The sequence below is a fragment of the Artibeus jamaicensis genome, unplaced genomic scaffold, assembly GCF_021234435.1.
Source record: "Artibeus jamaicensis isolate MK-2021 breed Jamaican fruit bat unplaced genomic scaffold, CSHL_Jam_final contig_464, whole genome shotgun sequence".
Lineage (NCBI taxonomy): Eukaryota > Metazoa > Chordata > Mammalia > Chiroptera > Phyllostomidae > Artibeus > Artibeus jamaicensis.
In genome coordinates this window covers 19,360,607-19,378,044 of record NW_026521842.1, presented here as the reverse complement: position 1 = coordinate 19,378,044, position 17,438 = coordinate 19,360,607, and the positions used below count along the sequence as shown (strand labels likewise).

The 17,438-nt window shown below is 48.7% G+C and overlaps 1 protein-coding gene across 5 annotated transcripts; it reads left to right on the top strand.

The window, feature by feature from the left end:
- The first annotated feature begins 1,633 nt into the window (after positions 1-1,633).
- On the top strand, positions 1,634-6,927 carry PDP2 (pyruvate dehydrogenase phosphatase catalytic subunit 2). Of its 5 annotated transcripts, none has more exons than XM_037162664.2 (2): positions 1,634-1,687; positions 3,668-6,927. In XM_037162664.2, exon 2 carries the CDS (start codon positions 3,724-3,726, stop codon positions 5,314-5,316), a length of 1,593 nt encoding a protein of 530 aa, XP_037018559.2. In that variant the 5' UTR covers positions 1,634-1,687; positions 3,668-3,723; the 3' UTR covers positions 5,317-6,927. The 5 variants fall into 5 exon arrangements, with proteins under 5 accessions (XP_037018559.2, XP_037018561.2, XP_037018557.2 ...); XM_037162666.2 differs by having other exon boundaries at positions 1,676-1,765; XM_037162662.2 differs by having other exon boundaries at positions 1,676-1,769.
- The last annotated feature ends 10,511 nt before the right edge of the window (positions 6,928-17,438 follow it).

The window sequence follows — 17,438 nt, the reverse complement described above, 5'->3', positions numbered from 1 at the left end:
GTCTGGAAGACACATTCTCAAGGTTCTAAGTGGCCTTTTCTGATTATCTCCTATTTTCCTTTGCTTCCGGAGGGGGCGGGTGGGGGGTTGCACCTGACTTACCACAGTTAGAAGAGTTCTATTAAGGCGGTTTATAAGGAAGAGTTCTATTAAGGCAGTTCATAAGGAATCCCACAATGGAAAGAACTGAAGGAGTATTTGGTGTCATGGTTCTCAGCCTTTCTCAAACTAGCAGCCACTAACTGTTAGGAGGGCCAGGGTAGGGTAAAATGGCAGTTGAACTACAACCCGGAAAAGACTGCTGACATCAAATCAGAAAGCGGAAAGGGCAGGCTTTATCCGCATAGCAATCTGAGCCCAAGGAGAACCACCAATGGTGTATTGCTGCTTTGTTCAAAGGGGACCAATCCCCAGCTCCCACGAAGAGAGCCAACCAAAATACCCCCCCCACACACACACACATTCCCCCACTTGGGCACGACTTCCCATGCCCCACTCTGTGGGCCGGGGAACCTTACCTGGGTGCGCAAACCCCAATAAAGCTCTATACTGCCTAACTTTGTGGCCGATTGGCATTTCTTCCTCAGCAGAGCCTAAGAAAACCTTTCACTAACCACTTGTGGGAACTGTCAGTGCTCAGGCCCATGTAATTGTCAGTTCAAGGCCCCATAGTCAGTGGAGAGCCAATGAAGGCTTTAGAAGAGGAATCTGAGTTCTAGAAGGGTCACTGCCTGCTCTGTAGAGGAAGGGTGGCTGAAGCCAAGTTGAAACTGGCAGTGTAGAGACCAGATGAGAGGCTTGGAATAGAGTGGTAGAGTAGATGGAGGCAAACGTTTGGATTGGAGAAATATATAGGAAATAAAATGAACAGTATTAGATAACTGGCCAGGGAATGGGATGGGGGTGAGGAAGAGGGAGGAGTGGAGGTGCCTCCCAAGCTTCTAGCTTGGCTCTTTAGGCAGATAATGGGACTATTACTGGGTGAGAGGAGGAGGGCAAAGTTGATTTGGCAGGAAGATGAGTTTGGGGTAAGTTGTATTTGCAGCACAAAGGGGCCTCCAGCGAGAGGTGTCCAGGTGGTTGAATATAAGGATGTGGTGTTGGGAGGAATCTGGACCAGTTAGCTCAGAAATGGAGAAGGGGGGGGGGGGGGTGTCCAACCTTTTGACCTGTCTGGGACACATTGGTAGAAGGGATGTCTTGGGCCACACACTAAATACACAAACACTAACAAAAACTGATGGGCAAAAATAAAAGGTTTTAAGTAAATTTGCGATTTTGTGTTGGGCCACATTCATAGCCATCCTGGGCCACAGGCGGCACATGGGTTGGACACCCCTGCTAGGGTATCACAAACAACAGTAAGCAATTGGAAAGGTTCCCGGTTTCGCGTATGCAGGGTCGGGGCGGTCAGTAGTGGGGTGTTCAGCCATATCAAATAAATGATAGCCTGGACCCGTAGTCCTTCTCTCAACTTTAATCTGGATCTGAGCGCCGCAGGACGAGTAGCGGGTAAGTGGGGAGAAATCGGATTTGGCCCCTCCGGGTCCGCCCTCCTGCCCGCCCTCTCTTCCTCCATAGCCATTGGGCAACTTCCCTGTCTGTCAAGGGCCCGCCTCCGTAGATGAACCAATAAAGGCTGGCGAGAGGACGCTTCCTTCTTGAGTTGCACTGGGAGCTTACAGAGGTGAGGTTCGGCGTTGGCAGCGGGGTACTCTACGCAGGCGTGGCACGGCGGGGACGGAGCCCGGCGGCGGAGGCGCAGGCGGGTGAGAGTAGTGGGAAGGTCGGTGGTTGGGAAGGGGACCTGCCCGGGTTATGGACGATTCTCACACCACCTGGTCTGGCCAGCATCTGGGCCTCCCACGCTCACGGCATCGGCTCAGGTGATGGGGTGGAGAGCGCAGTGCAGGTGAGGCGAGGCGAGGTGAAATGAGGCGAGGTGAGGTGAAGATGAGGTGAGGGGGCGGGCCCGCAGCCATGGTCATCCCACTCGCGCCACCGCCACGTGGGCTCGCGACTAGCCAAGGACCCTTGCTGCCTAGCGAGGCACTAGCTAAGTACTTTGGTCCCCGTAAGAGCTCTGAGAGCTTAGTGTCTCGGCTGAATCCCCCTGTTTTACAAGCTGAGAAACTGGGGCTTAGGGACGTGGCCGCGCTCGGTTTGGTGGTGATCTGGCCGGGCTGGACTCAGGAGACCTTCCTCTTATCTACTAGGACGTGGGTCAGCGACTTGAACTTGGGACCCGTTTATTTCCTTTGGGTACGCGAAATGGTTTGGATCGGGGCTGCGGCAGACAAACAGCCTTCCGTGGAGCCCGGATGTCTGGCTTTTCTGCAGGGTCCGGGGCGGTGGGGGGAGGGGTAGGCGCCCTCTGTTCACCCGGACCCGCTTCTCCTGCCCCAAGTTCATCGAGGGGGGAAGGATAATGATCCTGTCAGTTCTGGGAGCTCTCGGATACCGCAACGGGCAACTTGGGGAGGCCAGTATTCTTGCAAAATCCGAAAACACGTGGGAAACGCTCTTCCTCCCGGGTCACTCTAGAAAATAGGAAGTAGGGATTAGAGCAGGGGTTTTTTTGTTGTTTGTTTGTTTGTTTTTGTCTAAGGCAAAATACCACCAAAGGCTGTTGAAGGTGCTAGGAAACTGCTTCATGCCTTTGCTGAGGCAGATGTGAACCTTTTGGAAATTAGTTTGGCAATACAGCTACACCCTTTGACCTACTAATTCCTCCTTTGGGAAGTAAGGAGGATAAAATCTAAGTAGGGAAAAGGTTGATGGACAAAGCAGTGCAGTTTGGTGTTTTATCAATGGCTGTGGAAATGACCTTCATATCCCCAACAATAGAGAACGGTTAAATAAATTGTGATTGTTTATACCAAAATGGGATATTATACATTCATGAAGTGTAATTTCGGGAATAAAATGCTCTTACCAGGAAAACTGGATTCAAAGTTGTGGTTACGACTATATAAAAATATGTACAGAATGACTGGAGGATAATACACCTAATGATAAAAGTAATAACTACCTTCTTGTTGGAACAGAAGGGTCATGTTTTGTTAAATCCTCACAAAACCTTAGGAGACTAGTATTCCCATCCCACCAATGGACAACCGGAGCTCCAGCACTGTGCCTGATGCCAAACAGCTAGTGTTAGACCTAGTATGCGATGGGCCCTTAAAAATCCACATTTAGCCAATATTTAAGGACTTGTTGTGTGCCAGGTACAGGGCTGGGCCCTGGAGAGCCACTGGTAAGGCAGTGAATTCCTGGAGTTTGGTGGGAAAGCAGAACGCTTAGAGTCTGCTGGAGAGAGTGAGCCTGGGAGCTAGATGCTGGGCTCTACAGGGGAAAGGATATGGGAAAGACAGGGAAAGGGGCCCTGGGCCAGCTGTGAGAAATGAGTGAGCTCCGTGGGGAAGCCCATAGTGGCTCTTTAAGAGTGGAGAGTGTATACAAATACTGTTTTTCACATTTTCTGGGATGTGTTTATGTGTCATAATGAGAGGTACGGAGATGTGCTTAGGTATTTTGAGTTTAGTCAACCCTTTTAAACAGTTCACCTTAAATGATTTTTGTTCAAGGTAATGACAAATTAAATGTTTTCAGAAGTCATTATTATTGAGAAATTAAATTTGAAACTTTAAAACTCTTTAATTTTCAGGTTGAAAATAAAAAACCCTTTTGCTGAAGGAACACGTTTGCTGGTATAGTTTCACAATGTCAAGTACTGTGTCTTACTGGATCTTAAATTCTGCAAGGAACAGCATTGCCACATTACAAGGGGGCAGGCGTTTATATTCAAGGTATTCCTCAAGTAGAAATAAATCAAAATGGACGCTCTTTTCCTGGGCACCAACCACCCTAAAAAACAATGCCCAGTGTAGTAGCTTTGCTCTGCCAAAAGCCTATAGACACACATCGACAGAGGAAGATGATTTCCACCTGCAGCTCAGCCCTGAGCAAGTAAATGAAGTGCTACGAGCTGGTGAGTCCACCCACAAAATTCTTGACCTCGTCAGCGGAGTCCCAAATTCAGTGTTGAGGTTTGAGAGCAACCAGCTGGCTGCCAACTCCCCAGTGGAGGACCGGCGAGGTGTTGCGTCCTGCCTGCAGACCAATGGGCTGATGTTTGGCATCTTTGATGGACATGGCGGCCATGCATGCGCTCAAGCAGTAAGTGAGAGGCTCTTCTACTACGTGGCAGTGTCACTGATGTCTCAGCAGACCTTGGAGCAGATGGAGGGAGCAATGGAAAGCATGAAGCCCATGCTGCCCATCCTACAGTGGCTCAAGCACCCAGGGGACAGTATCTATAAGGATGTCACATCAGTGCACCTTGATCACCTTCGGGTGTACTGGCAGGAGTTGCTTGACCTGCACATGGAAATGGGATTGAACATTAAGGAAGCATTAATGTACTCCTTCCAGAGACTGGATTCAGACATCTCGCTGGAAATCCAGGCCCCTCTGGAAGATGAGATGACAAGGAACCTTTCTCTCCAGGTTGCTTTCTCTGGGGCAACAGCTTGCATGGCCCATGTTGATGGGGTTCATTTGCATGTGGCAAATGCTGGTGACTGCCGAGCCATTCTTGGAGTCCAGGACGATAATGGCATGTGGTCTTGTCTGCCCCTTACCCATGACCACAATGCCTGGAACCAGGCTGAGCTGTCACGGCTAAAGAGAGAGCATCCTGAGTCAGAACACAGGACAATCGTTATGGATGACAGGCTGCTGGGTGTCCTCATGCCCTGCAGGGCGTTTGGGGATGTGCAGCTAAAGTGGAGTAAAGAGCTGCAGCGCAATGTCCTGGAGAGGGGTTTTGACACTGAGGCCCTCAACATTTACCAGTTCACGCCCCCACACTATTACACTCCACCCTACCTGACTGCTGAGCCTGAGGTCACATACCACAGGCTGAGGCCCCAGGATAAGTTCCTTGTGCTGGCCTCTGACGGCCTATGGGACCTACTAAACAATGAGGATGTGGTGAGGCTGGTGGTAGAGCACCTACGTGGTGCAGGTCGACACAAGCCAGACCTGGCCCAGAGACCCGCCAACCTGGGACTCATGCAAAGCCTGCTACTGCAGAGGAAAGCCCAGGGGCTTCACTCTGCCGACCAAAATGCAGCCACACGTCTGATCAGGCATGCCATAGGGAGCAATGAGTATGGAGAACTGGAGCCGGAGCGGCTGACTGCGATGCTGACATTGCCAGAGGACTTGGCGAGGATGTACAGGGATGATATCACTGTCACTGTGGTGTATTTTAATTCAGACTCAATTGATGCATATTACAAGGGAGGTTAAGAATCTCCCATCCTATTGCCAAGGTTAACTTAAATGTTCTTCTAAGATATTTTCACTTACTCTTAAACTGGCTATTCAAAGCTTGCTGTTAAAAGGGCAGTCAGGTATTGCTTAATAATAAACTAATGTGTTTGTGGGGGGGGACTGCTTAAGTTTAAAAACAATAACAGTGATTTCATGTCCCTGTGTGTTTTGGTCACCTCTTCTATGCAGAGAGGACAGAACACAGAGACACAGAGTTGGCTTGGGCTCGTGTAGCCCAAATTCTTTCATAAAGACACATGAAACTGTTAGCCTGAGCCCCCAAAGGGTAAATTTAATGATGATTCTAATCATATGAAGAACTTCAGGATCCTCTGAGGTTTTGCTGGACTACGAGACTATGAAAGGGGGTTTGGTTTGTTTGTTTTTTAAATTGCTAAGACCTAGGTTTACGAAAGATACAGGACACTTGTCTATGCAATATTCTAACTGTTTTTGTGATTATACTTGTAAAAACCTTTTGTAATGCTGCATTCTAGTTCTATTTTAGTTTATTTTAAAACTGCGTCTTCAAACTTGCAAACAGGCCTGCTGTCAGCATTTTTGGAATGACCTGTCGATTTTCAGCTGAGGGTGAGAGGGCCTAGGCCTCTGGGCCAGTGGAATTTACCGGTGCAACTTTTGTCCCTTCCACTGGGTTCTACCTCCTGAACCTTGGAACCACAGTAGGAGGTAACTTCTGTCTAAGCCTGAACTCCTGGCCTTTCCTGCATTAATAGTATTTTCTCCAAGGTTTAATCCTCTGGAAATTTAGTCATAGCACTTAACCTTTCTGTTTATACCTCTTAAACATTCTCCTGTTAATTCCTACCTTTTCTATGTGAACTCCCTTATCCTACTGCTTCTAACTGTAAAGAATGCTTCCATTTCAGATGGTTTCAGGGAAGGAGAAAACATGATCTCCTTAGGCAGCGCTGGCTTTTGCAGTGGATTATAGACTAAAGACTTAGCCTGAACTTGGAGAAATGAAACAAGAAGAACCTGAGAATAGTCACTAACCAAGGCCCCCTGTTGGGGAGGAGAGCAAAGGGAGATTCGTCAGATGGGACACTTGTCCCTAGACTGTGGAATAAATCACATTGTTACTCCTCAGGAACTGGATGGTACAGGAGTTGTGGCAGAAATAAATGTAACCTATAATAGCTTCTGTGGTCTGCACAGACTTGTGTCTGTTGAAAAATTAAACCACATGGTTCCTTTTTGGGAGAGGAGTTTCATGTTATGAATTTGGTGGCATTTAAACGACAGGAAATGTGTCCCTAAATGGAAACACAAATAAAATCCCACAAAACTGACATTTTTATCTTCCTGTACTATATTAGTTGATCCTTCTCACCCTGCTCCCACGCTTCCCCATGCCATCACTGAAGGAAAAGCAAATAACTAGAACTAGGACTGACTTCCTCATTTTTGTCCATGTCCCAGTGATGGTCATTCAAGTGTTGGGATACTTCTACCTTGGGGACATTTCCCTGTACCTTTTCCAGTGCAACTTGTTAGTGATACAGCTTCTTCTAAGAAATTGTTTTTTGAGTGTTTAAGCTTTGGTTCTTTTGGGTTTTTCTCTAATTGATTTTTTTTTTTTAGAAAGAGAAAAAAAACAACACTGGTTTGTTTCACTTTATTATACATTCATTGGTTGATTTTTGTGTGTGCCCCGACCAGGGACAGAGCCTGCAACCTTGGCACATCAGGACAGTGCTCCAACCAACTGAGCTACCTGGCCAGGGCCAAGTCTTGGTTCTGAAGCCATTATTATTCCTTCTAATCTAGCTCTTAACTCAGAAATAAAACATGAATCACTACCATTCTGTTCACATGAAGGTTTGTTGCTAGAGCTGAAGATTGCTTGTCTGACAACCTTTGTTCTTTGTGCCTGCTAAACCCTGGCACACCCTCAGAGCATTTACCTGAACATAAATCCTGTTTTGTATCTAGCGTAATCATAAATGTATCTGATTCAGTAACTTGTGGGACAGCTGAGAGAATATAGACTTCCCAGCTGTTTCTCCAAGTGTATCTTTTTTCTCTGCCTAATAGATCTCCTGCTTTCTAATGGGTATATTGAGAGGAGAAAGGTCAGTTTAGTCTTCCTTTTTCCACTGTGAACTCCATCAGCTCTTCCCATGAATGCTCGAAGGGATACCCCCTGGTTAGACCCCAGTGTGCATCTCTCTGACCATGGTTCTGTCTCAGTCCTCTGACCACTGGCAGAACTGTTGTGCAGAGTGAAAGGTCACCAGTTGGATTTCTGGTCAGAGTACATACCTAAGTTAAGGGTTTGGTCCCCAGTTGGAGCATGTACAAGAAGCAGCCGATTGATGTATCTCTCTCACATAGGTGTTTTTCTCCCTCTATTATTCTCCCTCCCTTCCCCTCTCTTGCTCCTGCCTGAGGACAGTGGGGTTGAGAGGGTGTTGGTTGTACTTGTCAGGTCTTCCAAAGCATTTCCCGCTCCTTTTATAATGAGACTTCTAAAATAAACAAAAAATTATGCTTTGGTGCTTTAATTACGTATTTATTATTTTAGGTAAGAGACATTGGTAATAATTGACCTAACTTAGGTATTTTATATGTAAATAAAGTATGTCTGCTGATTCTAGGGAGTGGTCAAAATGGATGAGGAAGATGGTATTAGTTCTAAATTCAAATTAGTATGCTAGGTCAAGTTATTACTTAGATTCAGTTTTCTGAGATGTTAATTGTAACATTAAAGCTAATTTATTATAAGAAAATATAAACTTTGAGGTATGTTAACATATAAACATGTCTCAGAAGTATGATTGGCCTAAAAGATCCCTGGTCTTGGGCACACTGGGTAAAATTCAGGTTAGACACAATTGACTGGCACCTTTTACATATAAATGAAACATAAACAGTTCAAATGAGTTAATAAAAGAATAATTAATTGTATAGAACAAGAAAATGTGTTCAGAATGAGTCTGGCTTGAGTCTTGTCCACCAGCCTTTGGCGACATCTATCCATTGACAGTTTGGGGGAAGCTTAACTTCCCAGGTTAAACCAGAATGTCCCGGAACTGAGCCATCCTATTTGCATCTTAAAGTGGTTCATTTTTCCCAGAATGTGACTCTTTCCCATGACAGAAAGGCCCCAGTGCAGCTTTAGAGCTGGGGTGGAAAGACTGGTGGTACTGCTCGTCCTGCAAGCTGCCATGAGCATCACTGAGTGGAAGGCACATTCGGACTGCCATGCGACTAGGCTGAGGCTCCGTACTCTGTGCCTCGAGCACCTAGCCACCCTGCCTCCTGGAAAATTGATCTTTTTTAAATTACTATTTTATTGTTCAATTACAGTTGTCTGAATTTTCCCCAAACCATTCCCCTGCACCTAACCCCAGCTAAACCCACCTCTCCTTGCTTCCATCCTCTTGGAAAATGGTTCTTAATCAAGCATTTACTTGGAAAAATTCTTAACCATGTTCTTTATATTTACTAACATTTGTATTTTAAGCTGTATACCAGTGTTCATATTTGACATTGATTTTCTAACCATTAGAGGTATTTAAATGAAACTTGTAAATAAAGGAAAGAAAATGCAGTTTGGTTCCCTTTGTTTTGAATATTATTTTGGGGGTCTTTGTGGCACTAGGTGAGGCCAGCCCTGGCCTCAGGTTTCACTGCCTTTATCTGGCTATGGAATATTTTAGTCTGTTCAAGAATCCACTAGGGGGGGAAAAAAAGAATCTACCAAAAAGACGAGTTTTCTTGGCAAATTTTTGGTGGCTGCTGGCCACACAGGAAGTCTTCAGTGTTAACCTTGTGCATGGGGACCTGAAAAGAAAAGAAGGAAAAGGAAGTGAAGGCCTTTGCTGTGAGGGTTTCCGCACACTCAGTTCCAAGGTCTGTCTGCTGGAATTTCACATTATTTAAATGAGCTTGTTAAATCTCAAATTATTTGTTAATCTTTTTTAAAAGACTATTTATTTTTACAGAAGGGAAGGAGAAAGAGCAGGAGAGAAACATTCATGTGTAGCTGTCTCTTGCACAACCCCCATGAGGACCTGGCCTGCAACCCAGGCATGTGCCCTGACTGGGAATCAAAACGGTGACCCTTTGGTTGGCAGGCTGGCACTCAATCCACTGAGCCAGGGGAATTATTCATTAATCTTAAATGCAGAGCCAACTTTGGGGAAAAGTCTAGGCAGCTACCTAGAGTTAAAGACCCCCTCCAGCTGTGACTGGTATGGCTCAGTTTGGGGGCATTGTCATGCAAAGCAAAGCAAAGTGAAAGGTTACCAGTTTGATTCCATACAGGAGGCAACTGATCTGTGTATCTCTCACATGGATGTTTCTGTCCCTCTCTTCTCATTCCCTCCTTTTCCCTCTCTCTTTCTAAAAAAAAAATAGCCCCACTCTTTCTCAACCCCATTAGAGGGATACAGCTCATAAGGACTGCTCTAATGGTTGCTTCTTAAAATGAAAATGCATTATTGTTAATAATGTTATTAACACTAGCCATTAACACTTTAGTGTGAGTTAGGGTAGTATATTGGACCTTGAGGAGGAGGACATTTTGGGACAGAATGGTGGAAAAGGGATTATATAAGGTCTGACTTGAGGAGCTATTTGCCTCCTTTTAACATCATAAAACAGGCTCTGAGGTTGAGAAACTTCCCCTGACACCATGGTCGGGCAGATTTGAGGCAAGTCTATAGTATCTGCACTTGTCCTATTTACTGGCTCTCAGAAAAAAATATTATGCCCAGTGTTGGCCCAGAGTGGTTGGAGATGGGGCAGAGAAGTGCTGAAAAAGAGCTTGATATACTTAACATATACATTTCAATATGCCATTGTTTTGGAATATGATAAAAATAGAAAACAATTAAATTTTAAAAATTAAGCTCTTTAGGCTCTTTAACTAGATGTGGAAAAACTTAGGGTTTTTTTTTTTTCACCTCTAGAGCTTTGTTTTAATTTAATTTGTTGCTACTAAACACCCTTAAGTAGTTCCCAGGCTGGTGACCCTCTGAATCGTGGGTGACTGGAACTCCAGGCAGCTACCTCAGGGACAGGCGAAACTTTCCTGGACTCCTGTGGGTCCGAATGCCTTTGCCCCTTTGGCCCCTGACCTGATCTGCTCCACAGGGAAAATCGCCTGTCTGGGAGGAACACAGAGGGTAAGGGGGCCAAAGTTTCCAGTTCGGTCCTTTGTTGGCAAGGGGATAAGTTGGCCAACCATGTTACTTACCCCTACCCCCCTGAAAATAGTCTGTAGAGGGACTTTCCCAAGCTGGCTCTGTCTCAGATCTTAACTATTCCTGCCTTTCTGGGGTTCTGGAAAGCCCTCGCTGGCCCAACCCCATTCTCCCTGCAGCAGATGAACAGAAGAAATGTCTGCCATGAGCTGCTCTGTCCAGGCCACCCCACACAAATTTTATGTGCCCCAGAGCCAGGCGTGCTGAGCTGGCCAAAGACGGTACCATCCAGCTGGGGCTCAGAAGCCCATGACACTGGGCACAATGGGGATGGGCAGGGGCACAGGGGTGAGTCCAGCCCAGTGGGTCTGGGGACAGGCTCCAGACATTGTGGATATAGGGGTGAGAGTTGTGGTGAAGGCTGAGGGGGAGCTACCCACACATGGCTGGTGGACAAGAAGGAGCCCGTGGTCCCGTGGTCTCCAAGAATGAAGACATGGACGAGGCCATGCAGCAACCTCAGAAAAAATTACGGGCATGTCTTGTTCTTCATTGGCGTGGAGGTGGGTTGGGGGCAGCATAGAAAGTCCTACCTCAATGCTCTTACTTTCCTTGCAGGCGCTGGCGGGCATTTGTCCTGTTCCCCTCCTCTCTCCCCCCATCCCTGTGACATCAGGTTCAGCCCCCTGTCCAGCTGATTGTAGAATGAATGAGGAAGGATGGGGAGGCAGATGGAGGGAGGGGTGGTTGGATGGGTGGATGGATGGATGACCGAGAGGAACAGATGAAAAGGAACCGGCAAAAGAGAGTTCAGAGAAGCAGGAGGGAAACTGTCAGTGGTGCCGTGGATGTGAGGAGGGTGTGAGGAGTTTCTGGTACCAGAAAAGATCATGGGTAAGGATGGGTGGAAATGAACAATTAGCTAAAAAAGGCTCACTGAAAAAAGGTGGGGGCCATTGTATTTTGTTACCTGGGACTCAGGATGCAGGGCAGGCCTGGAAGGAAGGGAAGTGGAGGTGAAATTGGGTCTGCGAGAGGGAGCTGTCTGAGCTGCTGGGGTGACTCTTCCCCTGAAACAAAGCAGTGCAGTGGGTTGGGGACAGGGACCTTTGTCAACAAGACATCATGCTCCTTGGTTTATTGTAGAGGAGAGTATCCATGGGTTCACTTGGGGTCCCAGGGGCTTTGCTGGCTTTCTCTGTGTCTTGGCGTGCAAGAGAGCTGGGCCTCTTCCAATTCTGTCTGGTGGCTCAGTCACTAAATCCCAAGGATGTCCTAACAAGACCATTAACAGGCGCGTGCCCTTTGCTGTGGGAATCTGTGATAGAGCAACACGAAGCAGAAGGCTGCCTCTAGAGGTCGCCATCTGGCCGTGTTGGCGTCAGAGACAGCTACAGTGGCGTTCCTGACAAGGTGAGGCCCTGAAGCTCACCCCTAGGTGGAGCAGTGTCTCCCCGGGACTGTGACCTAAAACACCCTCAGGAAGCCTCACCAGACCCTGGATGTCCTTGGAATGTGGTGTGGGGGAAGGACCCTGCCCTGCGGTCGGTCACTCAGCCCCGCCTTGTGGGGAAGGGGTTGCTCGGGTCCTAAGATGTGCTGTGGGTGGTGGGGGAGTGGCAGCCACCTTTTCCAGTTTCTCCCAATGTGGGTGCCCCGCTCTGTGGACTGCCCCATAACTCTGAGACTTTCCCACCCCAACCCCCTTCATTCCGTGCAGCCAGTCCCCGCAGCCATCCTCCCAGCAGCTCTAGGGTTCATTCCCTTCTGCCCCCTGCCCCATCCCAGCCCCAAGAATGATCCAAACCACCTTTGTCCTTGCCCATCCCAAACAACAGCTGCTCCCCACCCCACAGTCATTCCCACCCAATACACAGCAGTCAGAGCAATCATGGTCAGACTCAAATCTGAGCATGTCACTCTTCTGCTCTGACTCCTTCTGTGGCTCCCCATCGCCCTGGGGAGAAAAGCTCAGAATTCTCCTCCCCAGGCCGTGTGGGTACTATAGTCACACCTGGATGAAGGGGTGAAAAAGAGAAAGAGCTCTACTCTTTCCCCCGCAACCTGGGGTCACCTCTGAGCCCCTGGTCACCCTGGGGATGGAACTGGAGCCCTCCACCTCTTGTTACTTGTTGTGGTTTTGAGGAGGACCACAAACACTCCTTGAATCAAGAGTTGGGGTCTATCAGTATTTCCCCTCCTCTTGAATCTGAGTGGAGGAAGGGGAGGACTTAGCAATTTGCTCATAACCAATAGAATACAGTAATTAAGTGCCACTAGAGATTGGCAAAGCTAATGTGCAGCAGAGTCTTGATGATCGATGAATCTGATAGAGGGTTGTGACGGTTAGTTTTGTGTTAATTTCCCTGGGTTAAGGGATGCCTAGAGAGCTGGCGAAACATTATTTCTGAGTGTGGCTTTGAGAATGCTTCTGGAAAATATTAGCATTTAAATCAATAGACTGAGTAAGGAAGTCAGTGGACATCATCCAATCCACTGACGGCTGGAATAGAACCAAAAGGCAGGAGGAAAGTTACTGCTAGTTGAGCCAGAACACCCTCTTCCACCCTTGGACGTCTGGTGCTCCCAGTTCTCAGGCCTTTGGACTCATACTGGGACATACTGGGCTTCTCTGGTTCTTAGGCCTTTGTGTTGGGAACAGAACCCCATCACTGGCTTTCCCTGGCCTCCCGCTTAGAGACAGCAGATCAGGGAACTTCTCAGCCTCCATAATCACAGGAGCCAATTCATTATGGTAAATCTCACTATTGGCAAAGGCAAGCATTATGAACCCATTTTACAGATAGTGAAACTGAGTTTGGAAAGGTCAAATGATGTGCTCAAGGTCACAAAACTAGTAAATGCGGAGCTGAGTTTTGAACCCTGGTGTTTGACTCTGAAGCTTTTGCTTAGCTTTCAGGCGATTGCTAAGCGATCATTCAATTCTGTTGAATATTTATTCATTTGATAAAAAGCACATGCTCTATCTGCTTTCCAAAAGCCTGGCAGGAAGGAGTGAGCTGTCGGTCCATGGAAACATTTTAGTAGAAGCTAGAGAAACACTAGGTAAGATGTGAATTGGATGGACTGCGGGGGGTGCCCCACACTGAGGATGGGCCCTCTGCTTGAGCCTGGGATGGGGCTGTGTGGATGTAACACAGGACAGACCCTACTTACGGCCTTTCCCTGTGTCCCCAATCAGTATGGCCTATGAGGTTTCAAGGGCAAGAGCAGGTGGAAGCTAGGAGGTGCTGCTAGCCTTAAGCAGGCAAAAGAAAGCAGCAGGCCACAGGCTGCCTGCTCCCCTGGTCCCGTGGCCTTGGACTGGTCTCTGATGCCCCCCCATGCCCTGGGCCTGGGGGAGAGCCAGAACTCATCAGTTGCACAATGAAGCCTGTTCTCCTGCCTGCCCAGCACCTGTCAGAATTCTGAGAGAGAGAGAAAGGAAGGGAGGGGGAGGGAGGGTCAGGCAACTGAACAATGGGATTTGAACAAAAATGGTCACAGCACTTGTGTTTGTAAGAAAGAGAAACTGTATACCACTGACATGTCCTTCGTGCACCTGCTGGACAACGAGGCTCTGGTGCATCCATCCTAGTGGACTTTACAAGAGACAGTGAAAAGAAAGTGATGGTTGATGGTCTTTATTATTTGCCAGGAAACTGCTAAATGCCAATACTGTCAATGAAGGGTGGGAAATCAGATTAGAAAACATGTGGGACCCCAGGTTAAAACCCTTTCCCCCAGCCTTCACACACCCCCCTCCACCAGCTCCCTCGTGACTTACCCCATTGGCCTGGGGCCAGCCTGTGGGGGAGGGGACCATGCCTATATTGGGAAGGGGATGAGATCACCCAAAGGCGGGCAGATTTAGAACTGGGTAACTTTTTCCACTCATGAGGCTCTCAGAGGCTTCTGTGCTGGCTCATAAACCTTGGGTGGGGGCGAGGGCTGTTTCTCCTTCCCAGGGATGGAGAAGGTGGCAGAAGCCGGAGAGGGCACAGGTGCTGGGCTGAAGTTGAGATAAAATGGAAGTGTGGGTCTGGGGGTCTCCAGGGCCTGGCTGGGACCCTGCAAGAACTTTGCTCCCAGCAGATCGTAGTGACCTGTCACTCCCCTGGGGCCTCTGTGGGCAGAGAGTACATTTTGTGGGTGCAGGACTATCCCTAAGGGTGGCCGCTTTGTGGCAAGCTGGGCTGAGTCCCCTCAGGCCCAGCTCTAACACCCTGATCCGTCTGAGATTTCTAGTTGCCGGCCTAGTCCTCCCCCAAGAGGGCTCCCCCCTGTTTCTGGCCAAACCCAGGAAAAACCCTGGTGGAGGCAGCTGTGGAAGGAAGAAGCCTGGACTGAGGGAACTGGGGTCCAATTCCGGCTCAACAAAAAACAGAGTTCAGTTCAAATCCCACCCTTGACCTTAGTATACATCAGACACTCTCAAACCTGTGTTCCAGCCTCTTGGAAACATCACAGTGTATCCTAGTCTCTGAGTTTCCACCCAGGGACTGTCCAAGCCCACCTACCCTTCCCTGCCCCGACCCCCACCCCTGAGGTGGGGCAGGTGCCATCTTCCCCCAAGTCAGTGTCCACCATATAGGCTTGTCCATGCTCATCTGGGGTGACTCTGAGGGCAAGGGCTGGCTCCAGGGAAAATGCTAGGACACGTCAGATAAAGAAAAGGGATTGTCCCTGGAAGGAGTGGGGGGGTCCGAAGAGGAGCCGCAGTGTGCCCAGCACTGTTTTGTGCCAGGGACTCTAGCACCTCAGAGCTTCAGGCTCCTCACGCTCCACAGCACACGGCAAAAGAATATGGTGTGGGCACCCTGCCCTGGACTTTGCAGGCGAGAAGCAGAAGCTGGGCAGAACCAGAATGAGCCGGAACATTAGCCTGACACTGAGCAGCAGGGCAGGGAATGGAATTCTCCAGCTGGATGGAGTTGTTCCTGGAAAATCCCCACAAGCCCTTCCAGAAACGTGCATCTGCGCCTGACTGGCTTCTTCGTGTTGGAAGGCAGGGGGCCTTCTGGCGACCAGGCTACACAGGCAAGGCCCTTTGCCTTCTCTGGACCCCTGGCACACACTCTGAGATAGTGTTCACACAGCTACTGAGCACCACCTGTCAGCTTCAGAGAGTTCTCTTACCCACCCCAAGGGCAGGAATCAAGGCCCCAATCATTTGAGAAGGAAGGTGGTGCCCGAGATCACACAGCTGAGTCAGGATTCCGAGCCCACCCATCCAGGGTCAGCCTGCATATGGTTCCAGTCCCTCCGCGCCATTCAGGATTCTCGAAAGAGCAGCACGAGCCTGCAGGCAGAGGATGCCACTTCCAGCTCAGTCCCACTTGACTGAGAGCCTGTGCTGACCCCATTCCTGCCACTCTCAGAATAACCCCAGTGGTTCTGGGCACAGATCACCGACCAGCACCTGGAGCCTATTTTTGCTCTTCGGGTAACAAGGAAGTCTCACCTTGTGCAGTAACCACTTGGAGCAAAGATGGAACATGTGACCCAACCCCAGCTGATCTTGCTGCCCTGTTGGGAAATGACCCCAGGCCTGGCTCAGCCACTCTCCCTTTCTCTCCCTTCCTTGCTACTTCCCAGAATCTGGCTTTCAACCCTGTCCCCAGGTCTTGCCGGTCCATACCCTGACCCCTTCCCCAACTGTCTGACCAGAAAGCCAAGAGCCTCTTCATTGTCCTCATGACCCATCACTAAATGTTAGGCACCTGAACAGCCAGAGATCCTTTCTTACATCTAACTGGAAATAAGCTCATTTCCTCAGGTTCTATGGGGCATCCAACATTTTGGTGTCTCTGCGCCACACTGGAAAAAGTTGTCTTGGGCCACACATTAAATACACAAACACTAACGAAAAAAAGAAAATCTCGTAATGTTTTAAGTAAATTTACAATGTTGTGTTGGGGCACATCCATAGCCATCCTGGGCCACACGTGGCCCATGGGTCACGGGTTGGACACCCCACATTCTAGAATCCAGGTGCAGGGGCCACCTAAGGATCCAGCATCTAGAGCTTGACTTTTAGTATCTGGGGCCCTGGAATCGCATGGGGGCAGCAATTATGACATTTGAGGAGATGACAGAGCTGTGGGCCTATCACAGACACTCCAAAAGATCAAGTACAATCTCAGGGGTCATGGACCCCAAAGGCCATCTCTAGAGGGCCGAGCCCAGACAGGCATGGAGCCGCATTCCAGGAGTCTTGGAGGGGTTCCTTTCTGCTGAAACCTAGTGTGTGTGGGTGGGGTGGGGTGGGGGGAAGTTGCAGGAAGCAGATACTGTGACCTAAACTCAGCAACATAAGATAAATGTACAGGAAAAAGACTGGAAGGAAACCTAATAATAATGTTATTATAACAAAAACAATAATGGCTGTAGCTATAATGACAGCAATAATAGTAGCTATTCCCATTTTTTGAGGGCCAGTTATGTGCCAGCCCCTATGCTAAGTAATGGCTTCGCTTATATTATCTTAGTTTATCCCCACGGTGTGTTCTCTCTCAGTGGCCTCTGGGGTGAGCTCTGTAGATGAGGCTGGTTTTGCCGGGTCTGCCGATTCCCTGAAGGTGGACAGATGAGCTCTCAGTCCCAATATACAGGAGACGCTGTGCTTCCCCTACCAGCAGCCCTGGGCACAAGAGGGCATGGCTAGCCCCCTCGGGGATGCCTTTGGGGACCAAGCCAGGCCCACTGAGATGACCCAGGCTCCCACTCGGCCCTACTCCATTAGGCGTTGGGGCTCAAAATAGCGGCTGTTTGAGAGCTGACAATCAAAGGGCAGCTAAAAAAAGTCCCCTCAGTCTGGGCTCTGTCGGACACGGCTCATAGGGCCTATTTTGGGGGAGAGGGTGCCGACATGCCAATGGAAAAATCCATGGGGCGGGAGTCTCCGAGATGGGGAACCCATGT

Coding starts and splice junctions, on each gene's coding strand:
- PDP2 (XM_037162664.2), top strand. CDS start 3,724: ATGTCAAGTACTGTGTCTTACTGGATCTTAAATTCTGCAAGGAACAGC.